This window comes from Aspergillus nomiae (genome assembly GCF_001204775.2).
Source record: "Aspergillus nomiae NRRL 13137 chromosome Unknown contig00056, whole genome shotgun sequence".
In the NCBI taxonomy this organism is placed as follows: Eukaryota; Fungi; Ascomycota; class Eurotiomycetes; order Eurotiales; family Aspergillaceae; genus Aspergillus; species Aspergillus nomiae.
The window spans coordinates 72,539-86,773 of NW_015378111.1; the positions used below are offsets into that span (position 1 = coordinate 72,539).

Sequence of the window (14,235 nt, forward strand, 5' to 3'; positions counted from 1 at the left end):
GACTTTTCAAAGACCGTCGAGAAACGACCATTCTTCTTGGAGGTGGCTCAGATATTCGCCGGTATCCCAACCGGTGATCCCACGGATGCGATCAAAGCCTTGCAAGATTTCCTGTTGCTGCGATTCGTGCGTCATATGCTTCGCTGCAAGAAGGAGAGAGGCAAGCAAGCATGGGTCCCAACTTTCGCGTGTATCATTATTGAGCGCGATACCGCAGATACGGTATGCGTGCCACAGAGGAGATAGGACTGGAGACTGCGGGTGATTTAGCAGTGCAGTTCGTGGCTTACACTGGAGCAACAACAGCATTGCGGTATGGTATATCTGATTGCTGAAAGTTCCAGCCCCGTTTGCGAATAGAAGCAATGGGAATTCGCTCCCTTGATTGAGTACTTGATCTCTCGCGTCTATCTCCACCATTGGTTCGAATTCTAGTGGCCGCAAATTCTGCCACTGCTCAAGCTCCCCAAACACTTGCAACCAATTTTCCATCACCTCATGTGAAGTCGCAAGAGGGTGTGGCATAGCTTCTTGGTGGCATAAGGCTAAAGCCTTCCCACATAGCCACAAGACAGCATTGGTATAATGGCTAACCCTTTCGCATCCATCCTCGGTACGAGATAACAATGATAGGCTGGGAATCGGGAGCATTGGGAGCGGAATTCGAAGGGGGACATCGTTAGCGAGTGCCACTCCTAAGTCTGGTAGGTATCATGTTAGCTGGTGTACATATCATATGGCAGATAGGCTAGCGTCGAACGTACCTATACGTAAAAACATCCAGTAAGCAGTCGACTCCATGTTCTTACTGTAGGCATGCTGAACCAAGTGATTTACAAAAGGGACATCCCTATTCGCCCAGTCGATCCAAGCTTTTGGAACATCTGTGACTAGATGTCGAATATCTTCGAGAAGGTATAACAATATAAGCTCCGTGGAGTCAGGATGATCATAGTCTAGTTGGTCCAATTGGTTGCTCTTTCGAAGGGCCAGCTGCTCAAGACCTGCTCTATTCCACTGACCCCGCTGAATGATGCACGTTTCGGAAAGTGCTAATATCGCTGAGAGAAGTTTTTCTGAGTTTGTTGCCATCTGAATTACATTAATTCCAAACGGGTGCCTCAAATCGCAAATGTCAAGCTATATTTACCGAAGAGAAGTCAGAAAAACTTATATTGGAAATTGGCATATAAGGATGTCCTTACCCAAGTAGCAACATGGTAGCGGTAATGGCGGAGAAGTTCTAGTCTGCGAGCTTCCGTTTCAATACCGATACTCGTAGTTATGGAGGTAGACAGCCGATTGATACTCGTACGTCTGGGATCGTCCAAAAGTCCGGTAGGTACTGCTGGCATTGGAATCTCCTTGACCTCCGAGGACCGGGTATTCATCAGCGACGATAACGTGACATTGGGACTGAGTAGCGACAGGTTAGTCGACTCCGGTATGATACCGTTCGGGCCAGCTGTAGATCCTAGAGCCAGCAGGCCTTGAACAGCATCATCCTTGTCCTGGTGAGGGGTCCCATCTGGCGATATGTTGAGGCCACCATCCCAATGTGATAAGTCCAAGGTATCATGATGAATACTACCCCCATCACCATAGTGCTCATCCAAGTCATGGTTATCCTTCCGATCACTGTCTTTTCCTTCGCCGGCGATGACTACTGCACTAACTATAGGATCACTCCGAGTATGTGCCTCCGGAATGCTGGCAACGGGGGATGGCGAATCCTCCACGGAAGCATCGGTGGTACAGCCCAGTGGATCTTCCTGGACAAACTAAACCCAAGAATCAGTATGCACATACAGTGGACAGTGACCCAATTGAAGAAATGCAGTTCAATATTAGAAAGCAAGAGACACTACCCACTTTGATCTTGTCATAATTTACTTCAGGCTTGGGCGTGCGCAATTCACTTGCGGTGACCGTGAAAGTGTTCTTCTGCAGGAAGCTAACCTGCAATCCATATTGACAGTCTAGGTTCTTGTCGATACAATTTTGGCAGCGAGGTTTTCCTTCGTCGCCTAAAATTTGAGGCAGGTTACATTAGTGCCGCGCTACACAGACGATCTAGCGTCTGGAAGATAATATTACTCACATTTCCGCCGTCGCTTTCGACACCGTAAACACCCGGTCCTGCATCTTGTGAATTTAGGGGCGGTTTTGGTCGGAGAGCCGTCGTCGTCCATCGTCAGGAGCGTTGAAAAGCAGGAGTCAAGATAATCACATTTTCCCAAGGACGGAACGCCTTGGGTCTGGCACCGATCTAAATACGGAAAGCGCAAGCGTCAAAGGAGATTCTGGGGAACTTTCCCGAACGGATTTCCCCACATTATCGGTTCGTGCGGTGGTTCCAACTGCCGTACCGGGTTCCCGATTTTACTCTCCACTCCTCTTTTGGACCTGATATAGCTGCTTCCAGTATGAGCTCTGCACCATTGTTGGATCGTTTTGAGACTCAGTCACATCGAGCGGTATGATACAGCTCAGAACTCATCACAACCTTGATATGCTACCCTCAAGTCCTGAGCAACTGAGTAGCTGTCAAGACCGCTTGATCAGGAATGCAGCAGTTTCCTAAGCCCGAAATATATTCCAGTGAACAGGATTGACCCGCAGAAGCTTATTATGATCTTTTCCCGATGGAAAATCTTGGCCAACCGATAGGTAACCCGTTGGCTAATTTCATCGGTCATATAACATGGGGAGAAACGAGCAATACCATGTTCCTGAGATCTATACAATGCAGGAGACAAGTTTGAAAACTACCCTGCTCGTCTATCATTATTCATCGCGCACTACGCTGGATTATGAGAATGGATGGGAGGCTATGAGTCTAAAGGTCAGCGATAATTGCCGGCTCACAGAGAGGTCTGGTTGCAACTTTCATTCAACAAAGAGGGCACACGCAAAGTCAACAGTAAGCGAGAAAAGCATTTCTACAGTCTGGGTACTGTATGTGACGCCTAATCTTGATAAGTTTATAATATTTAGAAGATCTCCCATATGATAGACACCCAATCGGTATTATAAACCGTTGTTGAGAATACACGACCAGCAATCAATCGTACTGAATACAGCACAGATATGATTCTCGGAATAATGGTTTAAAATCACCCACATCCTAGTCTTCATCGTTTCCCTATGACTACTAGCCGAAATATATCATGCTACAGTACAATACCTTCCCAATCTCTATACATTCCCTAGGTCATTGAAGGACAATGTGAAGTCACTGGGCTCGCTCCGATATCGAACAGACTACCTACTATTTTCGGGTCCCTTTGATTCCTTTAGACACCAGTGACTTAGGTTTAATGGAGATCTATATTTCAGCCATGCCGGTCATGGAACTGTGATGTTCCAATATTTCGATCCTTGGCCGGTTGTCCCATGAGGCGATGTCTCACGTATGTTAACCCTGAGAAGTCCAGATAAATCCAACTTTGTCACTCCCTACTGCATTGTTTATAGATCCCGGCGACATCACCCACACAGTTTTCAGTTTCTTGAACCACCAAGCACCTCCTAGGACTTGTTGATTTGGTCCAAGTGCTTTCTTGAACCTTTCAAGCCCTCGGGGCTACCCGAGAATCTCAACGCCAATGTTCGTATGGGCGCATCAACACTTACTCGTTTCAATGAAGAGCAATGAATAAGAGGCTATTATGGTGAATACATACAATTATATAAAACACCATGGTTTTACTATTCAATTTAGCTCAAGATAGCTTAGCGATATCCACTTTCGCCTTTGAGCACCGCGTGGTTAGATTTTGGCCGATTTGTTCCTGTCCAATAACACAGGAGTGAACTCTTCGCTACTATTTTGCACACGGGATGTTACGACTATTCGTGGCAGACAGTAAGCCATTCAGACTGAGATTACATTCGAAAGGCATCAGCAATACTACCTGCTCCCTTAGTCGTCTTCACTACATTATGTCTCCATCTTACAAGCCAAAAGCCAAAAACTATGTCTAGAAATCATTGACCATCCGTTGCTTTACTCAAGGCTGAATCGAAGTATCCATCTAAAGCGAATGGTTGCAGGCCGGAGAGTCTCGCAAACCAAATAGGATTAAGGCTGGTGAGACACCAGGACGGCAGTGATATATGGCTGACAGCTTGACGTTATGGACGGGGTAGTTGGTTCATTGAAAGAAGGACGTCCCAACCACCAATTAATTAAGTAAAGTATCAGGAATACAGGCTGTTTATATTCAACATGCACCACTCGATACACAGTTTTCCTATAAAGAGATGGCGCTCTGCGAGAAGGACGAAGCTTCTGCCTCCAATAGCGGAGGACGTAGTTCTCTAAAGACTCCCACTCCGAAGAAAAGTCTGGTTGACGGCATTCGTCCGGCAGTCTCTTGCGGTGTCTTTCCGTACCACAAGTGAAAAAAGGCCCAAAAAGAAAAATAATAAAGGAAAAAAAAGGAAGAGGCTCCTCGGGGTCTAGGCAGCACACTTTAAATTGATGAATGTTTCTTAAGATTGCCCAGCCGAGTCCCACCCGGCAGGCACAAGCACTCTCCTTAACCGCACAGTGTGCCTTACAAACAAGCTGCCAGCCACGAAACAGCCCCTGCATAGAGGCTCGAACCTGGAGGGAAGAAAGAGAGCGAGGAAATTTTTTCTCAAGGGTGGATGCAGGTCTCAAATATTAACAAGCTCGGTCTACTGCAAGGGGGAATGACAGAGGTCCTTAATCCCCTAAGAACATGACCCACAATCTTATCTAAAGGTTTGTTATTCTTAGCGGCAGGTTGCATTCTATTAGTGATGCAAACTCGTCTACATGGCTGCCTGTACCACAATCCATCTTCCAAGCCAAGCTTTCAGGGAAAATAAAACCAAAATAACAATCAGAAGAGAAAAACAGAAGGAAAAGGACACCCGATGTTCGCAAAACACGAGCCAACAAACCCGAACTCACAACGCAGCAACCCAATATCAACTGATCGACCCGTGAGGTTCGTATTTCAAACTTAGCAGGAGGGCTAAACAACCCTGAGTGGCCTCAATCGACCCAAGCTGAGCCTCTTAGGACGTTAGGGCCCACGGACAAGACAAGACACGAGGATTCGCGCTCCTTTGCCGCGTTCTAAGGAAGACCTTGTGTCAATCTTCATTATTTCGCTCTACGGGTTTCGTGTCATGTATCTCACCTTGAACTGCGTCTCCCTCGATTCTTTCACAGTTTCATGTGCTTTTTTCTTTCCCAAGTCATAACTATGCAGAGAAATGTCTTTGTGGAAATGAAACTGTTCTCAAACCGTCCAAAGCCATGTCGATCCTATGGCACCTGCCTGTTTGTTTGCCTAGAGAAGGTCCACAAAAAATAGGGCTCTATTAATTTCAACCTTTAAGACTTCGAAATGGGTACATCAACAGCGATGTCCGTGCTTTTTTTTATTTTTTTTTATTTTTAAGCTAAAATGGCAAGGACCTGCAAAGTATATAGAATCTTTTAAGTATTTCTAGTTCTTAATAAACCGCACGACTCCATTCTTTCACTCCCCCTCGACACTCATTTATACATACCCAGTCTCTCCCTCTCAACGACACCCTAACCACCACACCACTCCCAAACAACTCCAACTCCAAACCCAACTACAACAACAAAAACCAAAAGAAAATGGGTGCCCCTGAGTCCGAATCCGCCGCTGCCGTCCAGCAGCAAAATGAATGGGCCAACGGCTTCTGGGACTGCTTCTCGCCCGCCGGAACCTGTACATCTCCCCAGACACTTACCCCCTACTATATATAATATACATACACCACAAGGCTAACTAACATATCCCAAACGCAGGCTTCTGGGGCTGCTGTCTCCCCTGCTGTCTCTTCGGCAAAACGCAATCTCGACTGGACGACCCCCAGCTCAAAGAATACAGCTACATGAATGGCAACGTACGTACATCCACATCCATCCATCCATCCATCCATCCATCCATCCCCTCCGAAAAAAAGCCACCCTAACTAACCAAAGAACTCACAAAAAAAAAACAGTGCTGCCTCTACTACCTCACAGCCCAAGTAGGTTTCCACTGGGTTCTGCTCATGATCCGCCGCGGCGAGATCCGCCAGCGCTTCGGCATTGAGGGCTCCGGCGTCAACGACTGCTGCGCGTCCTACTGGTGTCCGTGCTGCGTGATCATGCAGCATGAGAAGGAGGTCGAGGCCCAGAGTGAGCGCCCCCAGACGGGGTATCAGGCTCCCACGGGTATGGCTTATGCTCCTCAATGATCTCTTTTCTCGGACGTAGTATGTGTGTGTGTGTGTGTGTGTATGTGTGTATGACAGGGGGCTTTCTTTCGTTTGATGGTATTTTCTTTTTCTTTTGGATATTTGTTGATGGTTTGGGTTGGATTCCCCTATCTATGGCTTGGGCTTTTTCTTTCTTTTTTCTTTCTTTTGTGGATATTTCTTTGGTGGTAATGGTGGTTAATGGTGGTTAATGATGAGGGGTTGATTGATGGTTATGAGTTTCAGTTAGCCTGGTCTCTTGTCTGTTTACTATGGTATATGCTAGAGATTGTGGGATAATATTCCGTGATGCGTTACTATAATATGTGCTAGCAAGCATACTACTCTATACCCGAAGGCTAGCCGCAGGTTCTACGTAAAGAGTGACTACATGTCTACATGCTCATATAAAAAGAACCAGGTAACGTAACAAAAGAAATACAGTTTTAAGTATATCAGTAACAGTTGTGTACTGTACAAAACACGCTACCTCGGCGACTACCTCCTCATCTATCTATTAACCACCAAATCAAACGGAACAATTGCCATAACTCTGAGACGCGGATATCCTGCTAACCGAAATCTTACAAGGTGTTACGGGTGGTGTCCGCGCGGATACGGTTGTAGTCGAGGAGACCCTCAACGCTGCCGAAGGCGCTCACAGCGACGTCCTGATCCCAGATGCGGCGGTTGGCGAAGTCCATGACATCCTTCTCGCTGATCTGGCCGATTGTGCGCTCAATGTCCTCGGGGGAGAGGCGGCGGCCAGTGGTGATGATCTGGCGACCAATGTCTTCGGCGACGGCAGTGGTGCCGTCCAGGGAGAGGAGGATGGAAGCCTTGAGCTGAGCTTGGCACGCTCAACCTCGGCGGAGGTGACGTTGAAGCACAGGCGAGACCACTCACGCATGGCGAAGTGAGTGAGGTCGTCGAGGGCGGTCAGGTTCTCAGAGACCAGGTAGATACCCCAGAGACTAAAAAAAAAAAAGAAAAATCGTCAGCGATACAATCAAACGGTCAGGTCGCAGACTCTGCGAGAGAAAGACTTACCCAGTGTCGCTGTAGCTGGTGGAGAAGCTCATGAAGCTGTTGGCAAGGCCGTGGTGCTCAACGAGGGAGCTGAGCTTGCTGCCGAGGTAGGGAGAGTTGCCCATGGCACGGTCCCAGTTGCCAACAATGGCCTGGGCGACGAGGGCAGTGAAGTAGTCATCGTCCTTCCAGCTGACACCCTCAACGGCGAGGGCAATGTGAGCAGTAGGGATGGTGTCATCACGGAGTCTCACTTCGGATCCAATGAACTCGGGGGTGCGCTTCTGCTCAGCGGTGAGAGCGAGAGCGGCAGAGGTAGGGGGCTTGCTGGGGAGGGTGCCGAAGTGCTCCTCGGCGAGGCGGACGAGCTGCTCGTGAGGGATACCACCGGCACCAACAAGGACCATGCGGTCAGCAGTGTAGTTGGTCTTGATGTAGTCGACCAGGTTGTCGCGGGAGATGGTCTGGATGTTCTCCTTGGGGCCGAGGATGGTGCGACCGAGGGGCTGGTTCTGGTAAGCGGTGGCGTGAAGGTGGTCGAAGACAACCTCCTCGAACTGCTTGTCAACCTCCTCCTGCTCACGGAGGATCACGTCCCTCTCACGCTCAATAGCACCGGGCTCGAGCTTGGAGTTCTGAAGGATGTCGGCGAGGATATCAACGGCCTTGGGAACATCGTTGTTGAAGGCCTTGGCGTAGTAAACGGTGTTTTCTCTCTGAGTGCCTGGTTAGTTTCCGAGCCAATTCTGGGTTCTATCATCATCCCGGGTCGTACCGATGTGTAGGCGTTCAGGTGAGCGCCCATGTTCTCGATCTCAAGCTCCAATTGGTGCTGGCTGCGCTTGTTGGTGCCCTGGAAAACTGTCAGATACATGTCCAATGCTGGGGTTTGAGCGAAAGAAGTACCTTGAAAGCAAGGTGTTCAAGGAAGTGCGCGGTTCCGTTGGTCTTGTCAGTCTCTGCCCTGCTGCCGGCATCGATCCACACGCCAACAGTCGAGGTCTGGGCCCATGGGGAGTACTCAGTAGCGATCTGAGACCAGTTAGTGATATTGCGAAGCGATTGAGCATACTTGTTTTCCGTACCGTGAAGCCGTTAGAGAGGGTGGTCGACTGGGTGGTGGATGGGAGGGTGACCGGGGAAGAGAAGCCTCGCTTGACGGGCTGGATGGACTTCAGAGCAGCCCGGCTCCGGAGAGCCTGGTTGAAATTGAATGCTAGGCGCCGGGAGGCCATTGTGACAAGAATTAAGGTGGATGTGGAGGGAAGGGGAGGGATGATGCAAAGGTGCAACGGCTGTAAAGACGGTCAGCCCTGGAGATGAGAGGTTGAAGTTCGGGAGTCAAATTGTTCGCCAGCCCGTCAGCCAATCACATGACCCGCTTTTCCAAACCACTGTTTTCGATCCCGACTGTTCCCTAACGCTCGATTCGGCCGTCGAACCGCGACAAGCGATTCAACATGGGGTTCTTCCATGCCACAAACACTCCTGACACTTATCCTGATGACGTCCCAGGAACTCTACTAATCTACGTATTCTTTTAAATTTCACAGGAGAAAAAATATTCACATTCGCGGTCATACTAAATTTACAAAACACTCACCCAGGAGCCTCACGCAAACCGACTCGCATATTGCCTGATATTCTCAATCATAGGAACATCCTCCGAAAATCCCAACTTGATCGCACGATCCGTCTTGAAATTAGGCGTCCACGTTTGCACAATCTTGTCAATAGCGGCATCGTACTTCTCTTCCACCAATGCCCTTCGTTCCTTGCCACCAATCTCCTCCAGCGCATCCAGCATTTCCTGAATACTGACCTTCAATCCCGGGAGATTGACAGACCTCGACTCCCCAAAGGCCTCCTTCGGGATGTCCTTCGCATGTACAAGATTCTTCACCACCGTATAAGGCGAACAGATCCACATCTCCGTCTCCTTACTGACCGGAAGAATCGCCTTGTTCCCGTTAAATGGCTCCCGGATAATGTCGCTCGCAAAGCTGCTCGCTGCCTGCGTGGGCTGGCCAGCTCGAACAGTGACCGTTGGGAGACGCACTGCTCTACCATCCAAGAACCCTCTCCTCGAGTAATCGTTCAACAATGTCTCGATGATGAGCTTCTGCGATCCGTATGAGGACGACGGCACAGGCGGGAAGTTTGTCTCGTCAATGACGAACCCAGTAGGCGCAAGACCGTAAACCGCCAAGCTGGATGTAAAGACCACTTTCACTCCCGGCATCACAGCCCGAAGTCGGTCCAGGATATATCGGGTGGCATCGAGGTTGACCCGCATGCCCAGCTCGAAGTTGGCCTCGGAGCCGCTGGACATGATTCCGTGTAGCAGGTAGACTGTGTCGAAACGGTGAGACTCGGTGAACATCTCGTCAACCACCTTCGGCGACGTGAGATCCGCTTGCACACATTTCACTCGCGACGTATGTTGAGCAGCGACAGCAGCGGGGACTGCTGGTGTGACAATGTCTGTGAGCGTTACCGTAATATCAGGGGAGCTCGAAAGGAGGGCGGAGGCTAATTCCTGGCCCACGTAGCCGTTTGCACCGGTAATGATAATCGACATGTTTGGTCTCTTACTCTTGTAATGATTTAGAAAAAGAACCAGGAAGATGTAAGCACAGGATACAATCCGCGGGGTATATATACGAGGTCTCACGAGATTGCCTGAAATCCCACGAGAGAGTTACCGTGACTAAATAGCGACTATCCCAGCCGTGAACAGACTGCGGGGTCAGACGGAGAGATTAATCCTGAGCGTGGGATTATCCCCGCTCTCGGTCTTTGCAAGCCCCTATCATCATTGTGGTGTCAGTTACGACAGGCGGTGCTACGCAGCAATTCCGAAGGGACAACGTCCTGTGGTCGTAGTCGGAGAGTAATCCGATTACCGAACCGCTGAAGCGTCGAAAACTCTATAGAAGCAGGACCGGACCAACGGCGAAAGTCCGAGAAACCGCAACGCAGTCAACTTCATATGCCGCTGACATAGGAATAACCTAGGCATTGAGTGCTCTGGGTAACAGTGTGAGCTTCAAACAAATTATCTCTCTTCTGTTTTGCCAAGACGCAATGGACATTCTGCAGAAGTGGGCAGAACAGAAGACGGCAGATTGTCACACCTTCCCATGGCCGTAGCATGATCAACCCGAGTTACTGTCTAAGAATGATGGCAAGAAATCTAGGTAATTAAGAAACATATAGTTCTCTATTCCTTTCCAGACAGCCAGCTAGATCCCATACTGAACACAATAGAGTAGTCGGAATCGGAAACATGAATATTTTCTGACTCAAAAAGTACATTCAGAAGAAACCTCGAGATAGCACAAAGAGAAACATTTCAGCATATCACAGAACACTTGACGCCAGAAAAAAAAGCATAATAGATTAAGACATGAAAAGAGACCAGACCCCCATTTTCTTTTATGCAGAACGCTTGTAGATACCAGCAACGATACAGTGATCACGTTCGAAAGGCTCCAGAGTCAACTGCTCCTTGGGCTTGATCCTCTCCTCTCTCATCTTCTGGACTTCGCGGGTGAAAACAACCTCCGGCTTGGCGGTACTGTCGATACAGTTGGCCTTGACGGAGACGATGACACCGCCACCCTCCTTGAGGAACATGTGAGCGTTCAGACCAACAATACGGGCCTGGTCGGGCTGGGCAACATCGGCGAAGATAACGTCAACCATAGGCACCAGCATACGGTAACGAAGAGGGTGACGGGCGTCGTCAACAATGGGGACGACGTTGGTACGGTGGGTGGCCATGCCGATCAGATCACGACCGGAACGGTGAGAGAACTCGACGGCGTAGACGTTACCAGTAGGTCCAACGATATCAGCAACGTGACTGACGGAGGTACCGCTGGCAGAACCAAGGTACAGAACCTTAGAGCCAGGCTTCATGTAGATATCATCAAGACCACCCAGGACACCAGCAGCAAGCTTGGAACGGAAAGGGTTCCAGACACGGTACTCGGTCTTGGTGACGGTACCGTCCTCGGTAGGGGTTTCAACAGCAATGCGCTTCTCGCCGTAGACAGCCTCTCCGGGGGTCAGGTTCTTGGTGACGAGCAAATCTTCCTTACCGCCACGGGCGACGAAGATACCGGCATGACGGTGGGGCTCCTGAAAAACGACCGGAGTCAGCTGCTGGGATCCTTGTAACATAGCGAATTATGAAGCACTTACAATGATGACCTTGGCACCACCCTTAGCACCGCCGCGAGCACCGCCGCGAGCGCCACCACGGCCACCGCGACCACCACGTCCAGGAGGGCCGCCACGTCCACCACGACCTCCACCGCGGGGTCCACCACGGCCACGAGAGGCACTTCCGAGTCCGCCTGTACATCATCGTAAAGAGATCGTATTAGCTATAGCGCTCTCCTCAAGGGCACAGCAGCTCGAGCAACTGTCGCACATATCGCTCTCCGTGGCGAAAGAGATCTGACAATGATTCATAGAACAGATTCAGGGGCCAATTGGAGGGCGACAATGCTGAGCTTCAAGGTATCTGCTTGCTGTCCCAAATGGAACTGATCGTGAACAAACCTCTGCCACCACCACGGCCACCGCCGAATCCACCACGTCCACCACGACCACCAGGGGGTCCACCACGTCCGCGAGGAGCACCGAAGCCCATTGTGTTATATGAATCGAATAGGATCGACTTTAAAGTGAGGTTGAATAGGTCTCGAATGGGGTTGCTGTACTAGCAACGAAAGCAAAAGAAATTTTCCCGGGGGGAAGGAATGAAAGCCGCTCGATATGGGCGAAGCTGTAAATCGCAAGTGTCACTGGACCTTTCGAAGCAGCTGGTGCAGAATTATCGCACTTGCACTTGCTTTCAGTAATCGGTCGAGGCCGTGCTGCTTGTCGTTGTTGCGGTCGAGATTTTTCATGAGTGACCGGCGGAACTTTGAAAATCAGAATGCGCTAGTCCGCATGGGGACTAGACCCCGGTCTCTCTGTCGTGGGAACTTCAAGTCACGTGGCGTGGATAGATAGCGAGATCACCTGATTCGTACAAGCCCTGCGCCAATTGGATTTTGGGACGAGAATCGTGGAGACATTTGACGGTGATGGTTACTACAGGTATGCTCCGAATTTGGTCATGATTCTAGAAACACTCATATGAATATACCTGGCTTATAAACGCCGCGATTAGGTCATGACAAATCAAATAGCATTCCAACCCCCAATTATGTACATTATCGAGTCTCAGTAACCACCGTCATTTCCCATAAAAATAGTAATTTGCAGCATATTGGACAGTAAACTCCGATGGCATGTCCTTGCATGTCTTTGGTGGCGATCCCGCCGCAGTGTCCACCCGGTATACGCCGGAATAGTCCCCTACTGTGCCACTCGTGGCTGAGAGATAAAGCCATGCAACAGCCCCATTGTTCCCTTGAAAAGCATTCGACGGCGCATCAACCTGTGCCTCTTTCTTTGTTCTTGCAATGCCATACTGGTGTGTTGCCGTGGTGTCGAGGTTAAACACGGGTGTTGAGCCGTCAAAGAAGTGGTGACCCATCAAATCCAGATTTGCCGGCGGAAGGCGATCTGAGTCACTGTTTGGCAAGGGTATCCGGTATGCGATGTTCGGCAGCATGGTAATCATATCCGAGAAGCTTCCTGCGATGCAGGTAGCGTTGTAGAGGTTTGCAACAGCGCCCACCGCTACAGGTGTCGAGTTTGAAGATGGTGTCGCACAGGTATAGTTCTGGCTGATGTTAGTTTTGGTGTGGTGGCCTGCGAGGTGAAGTTGAATTTGACTTACCTGCGTACCGCGCCCCAGTGCGACGTATAGAAGCTTCTGGCCTGAGGGAGAGGGTAGTCCGGATGCCTGTGCTGGCAGTTCAATGCTAGACGTATCACACGTGGCCGAGTTGAGTATATCCTTAGAGTGCTCGATATGTTTGCTCACTCTCCCCAGGAACTCCGACAAGTCGTTAGAGAAGTTGTATGCATTGTCGAAGAATGCCGGTGCCGCCAACGAACAGGCTGTTAGACAAGCAATAAATACAAATGATGAACGCATTTTGGATGCTTTAGCCAGCCAGCGGCCACAATCACAACAATGGTTTATGTAAATTAATGTATAAAGACGACAAAAACTGTGTGGGTGGAAGTTGAACAAGATTCGAAGGGACAGGATAGGCTCTTCAGAGGCCCAGTTGGTAGACGTAGGATAGATCGAGGAGCCTCTTCGTGACTATCAAAGTCGCTCGAGGAGAAGATGGGAAAGGGAAAGTAAGCCAGCCCTAGACAATCGACATTCACGCTGAGTGGAAAGGGTATCAAAACGGAGATTAATTAGGAATTGAGAGTCAGACGATTTTCTCTTGCTTTGTCAAAGTCGAGGGCGCTCATATATAATGATGATATGCTCATGTTTGTCCCCGGTGTAACAATATGCACAAGTCATACAGGCAACCCTCCAGTATTTGAAACTCGAACTGTAGTATCTATAAACATCATCGAGTGAGATCGTCGCAGAAGCCGCCAACAAAAAGTATATTCGATGGGGCGTCTTAATTGGTGTTTAGCATGCGCTGACCGCAATCCTTCAACCTGACCAAGATCACTAGTTTGATGCTGTACTATGTAAAGGACAGGGAGTGGGCGGGCGGCTATTGCTACCGCATACCGGGCCTCGTTCGAGCATGATTGGCGCATCTAGCCACTGAAACTGGATCTAACACAATCTGTCGGAGCGCTACATGTGGCAGGGAATCCGATGAGCTGATTCGTGAGGCTTCCTGCAGGTAAATCTCCGAATAATCTTAGGATCTAAATATATCGGTCGGCGGGCAGGCCGGGCGCTTAAATGACTGCCGATGTTGGTTAGTGTGAAGAACGCAGAACTGGGATATGGCGGGGCATTTCTTCATCAGCCGACCCCAACCCTGTCAGAACGGCAATTGC

General features: G+C 49.5%; 6 protein-coding genes across 6 annotated transcripts; 1 reads left to right on the forward strand and 5 right to left on the reverse strand.

The window, feature by feature from the left end:
• Window positions 1–6: 6 nt before the first annotated feature.
• Window positions 7–2,145, reverse strand: ANOM_002514 (uncharacterized protein; the record flags this gene model as incomplete). The annotated part of the gene is made up of 5 exons (XM_015547771.1): window positions 7–701; window positions 765–1,026; window positions 1,206–1,781; window positions 1,873–1,954; window positions 2,102–2,145. The coding sequence occupies 5 exons, from the start codon at window positions 2,143–2,145 to the stop codon at window positions 7–9; spliced, it is 1,659 nt and encodes a 552-aa protein (XP_015409239.1).
• A 3,502-nt stretch (window positions 2,146–5,647) lies between these two features.
• On the forward strand, window positions 5,648–6,255 carry ANOM_002515 (PLAC8 family protein; the record flags this gene model as incomplete). Its single annotated transcript, XM_015547772.1, has 3 exons — window positions 5,648–5,741; window positions 5,822–5,919; window positions 6,019–6,255. 3 exons carry the CDS (start codon window positions 5,648–5,650, stop codon window positions 6,253–6,255), a joined length of 429 nt encoding a protein of 142 aa, XP_015409238.1.
• Window positions 6,256–6,839: 584 nt separating this feature from the next.
• On the reverse strand, window positions 6,840–8,561 carry ANOM_002516 (mitochondrial processing peptidase; the record flags this gene model as incomplete). Its single annotated transcript, XM_015547773.1, has 6 exons — window positions 8,370–8,561; window positions 8,191–8,316; window positions 8,060–8,137; window positions 7,306–8,000; window positions 7,162–7,229; window positions 6,840–7,105 (listed from the first exon to the last, which is right to left on the reverse strand). The coding sequence occupies exons 1-6, from the start codon at window positions 8,517–8,519 to the stop codon at window positions 6,840–6,842; spliced, it is 1,383 nt and encodes a 460-aa protein (XP_015409237.1). The 5' UTR covers window positions 8,520–8,561.
• Window positions 8,562–8,896: 335 nt separating this feature from the next.
• On the reverse strand, window positions 8,897–9,865 carry ANOM_002517 (SDR family oxidoreductase; the record flags this gene model as incomplete). Its single annotated transcript, XM_015547774.1, has 1 exon — window positions 8,897–9,865. One exon carries the CDS (start codon window positions 9,863–9,865, stop codon window positions 8,897–8,899), a length of 969 nt encoding a protein of 322 aa, XP_015409236.1.
• Window positions 9,866–10,699: 834 nt separating this feature from the next.
• On the reverse strand, window positions 10,700–12,187 carry ANOM_002518 (rRNA 2'-O-methyltransferase fibrillarin family protein). The gene is made up of 3 exons (XM_015547775.1): window positions 11,857–12,187; window positions 11,494–11,648; window positions 10,700–11,430 (listed from the first exon to the last, which is right to left on the reverse strand). Exons 1-3 carry the CDS (start codon window positions 11,945–11,947, stop codon window positions 10,723–10,725), a joined length of 954 nt encoding a protein of 317 aa, XP_015409241.1. The 5' UTR covers window positions 11,948–12,187; the 3' UTR covers window positions 10,700–10,722.
• Window positions 12,188–12,538: 351 nt separating this feature from the next.
• On the reverse strand, window positions 12,539–13,348 carry ANOM_002519 (uncharacterized protein; the record flags this gene model as incomplete). Its single annotated transcript, XM_015547776.1, has 2 exons — window positions 12,539–13,030; window positions 13,088–13,348. The coding sequence occupies 2 exons, from the start codon at window positions 13,346–13,348 to the stop codon at window positions 12,539–12,541; spliced, it is 753 nt and encodes a 250-aa protein (XP_015409240.1).
• Window positions 13,349–14,235: the final 887 nt, after the last annotated feature.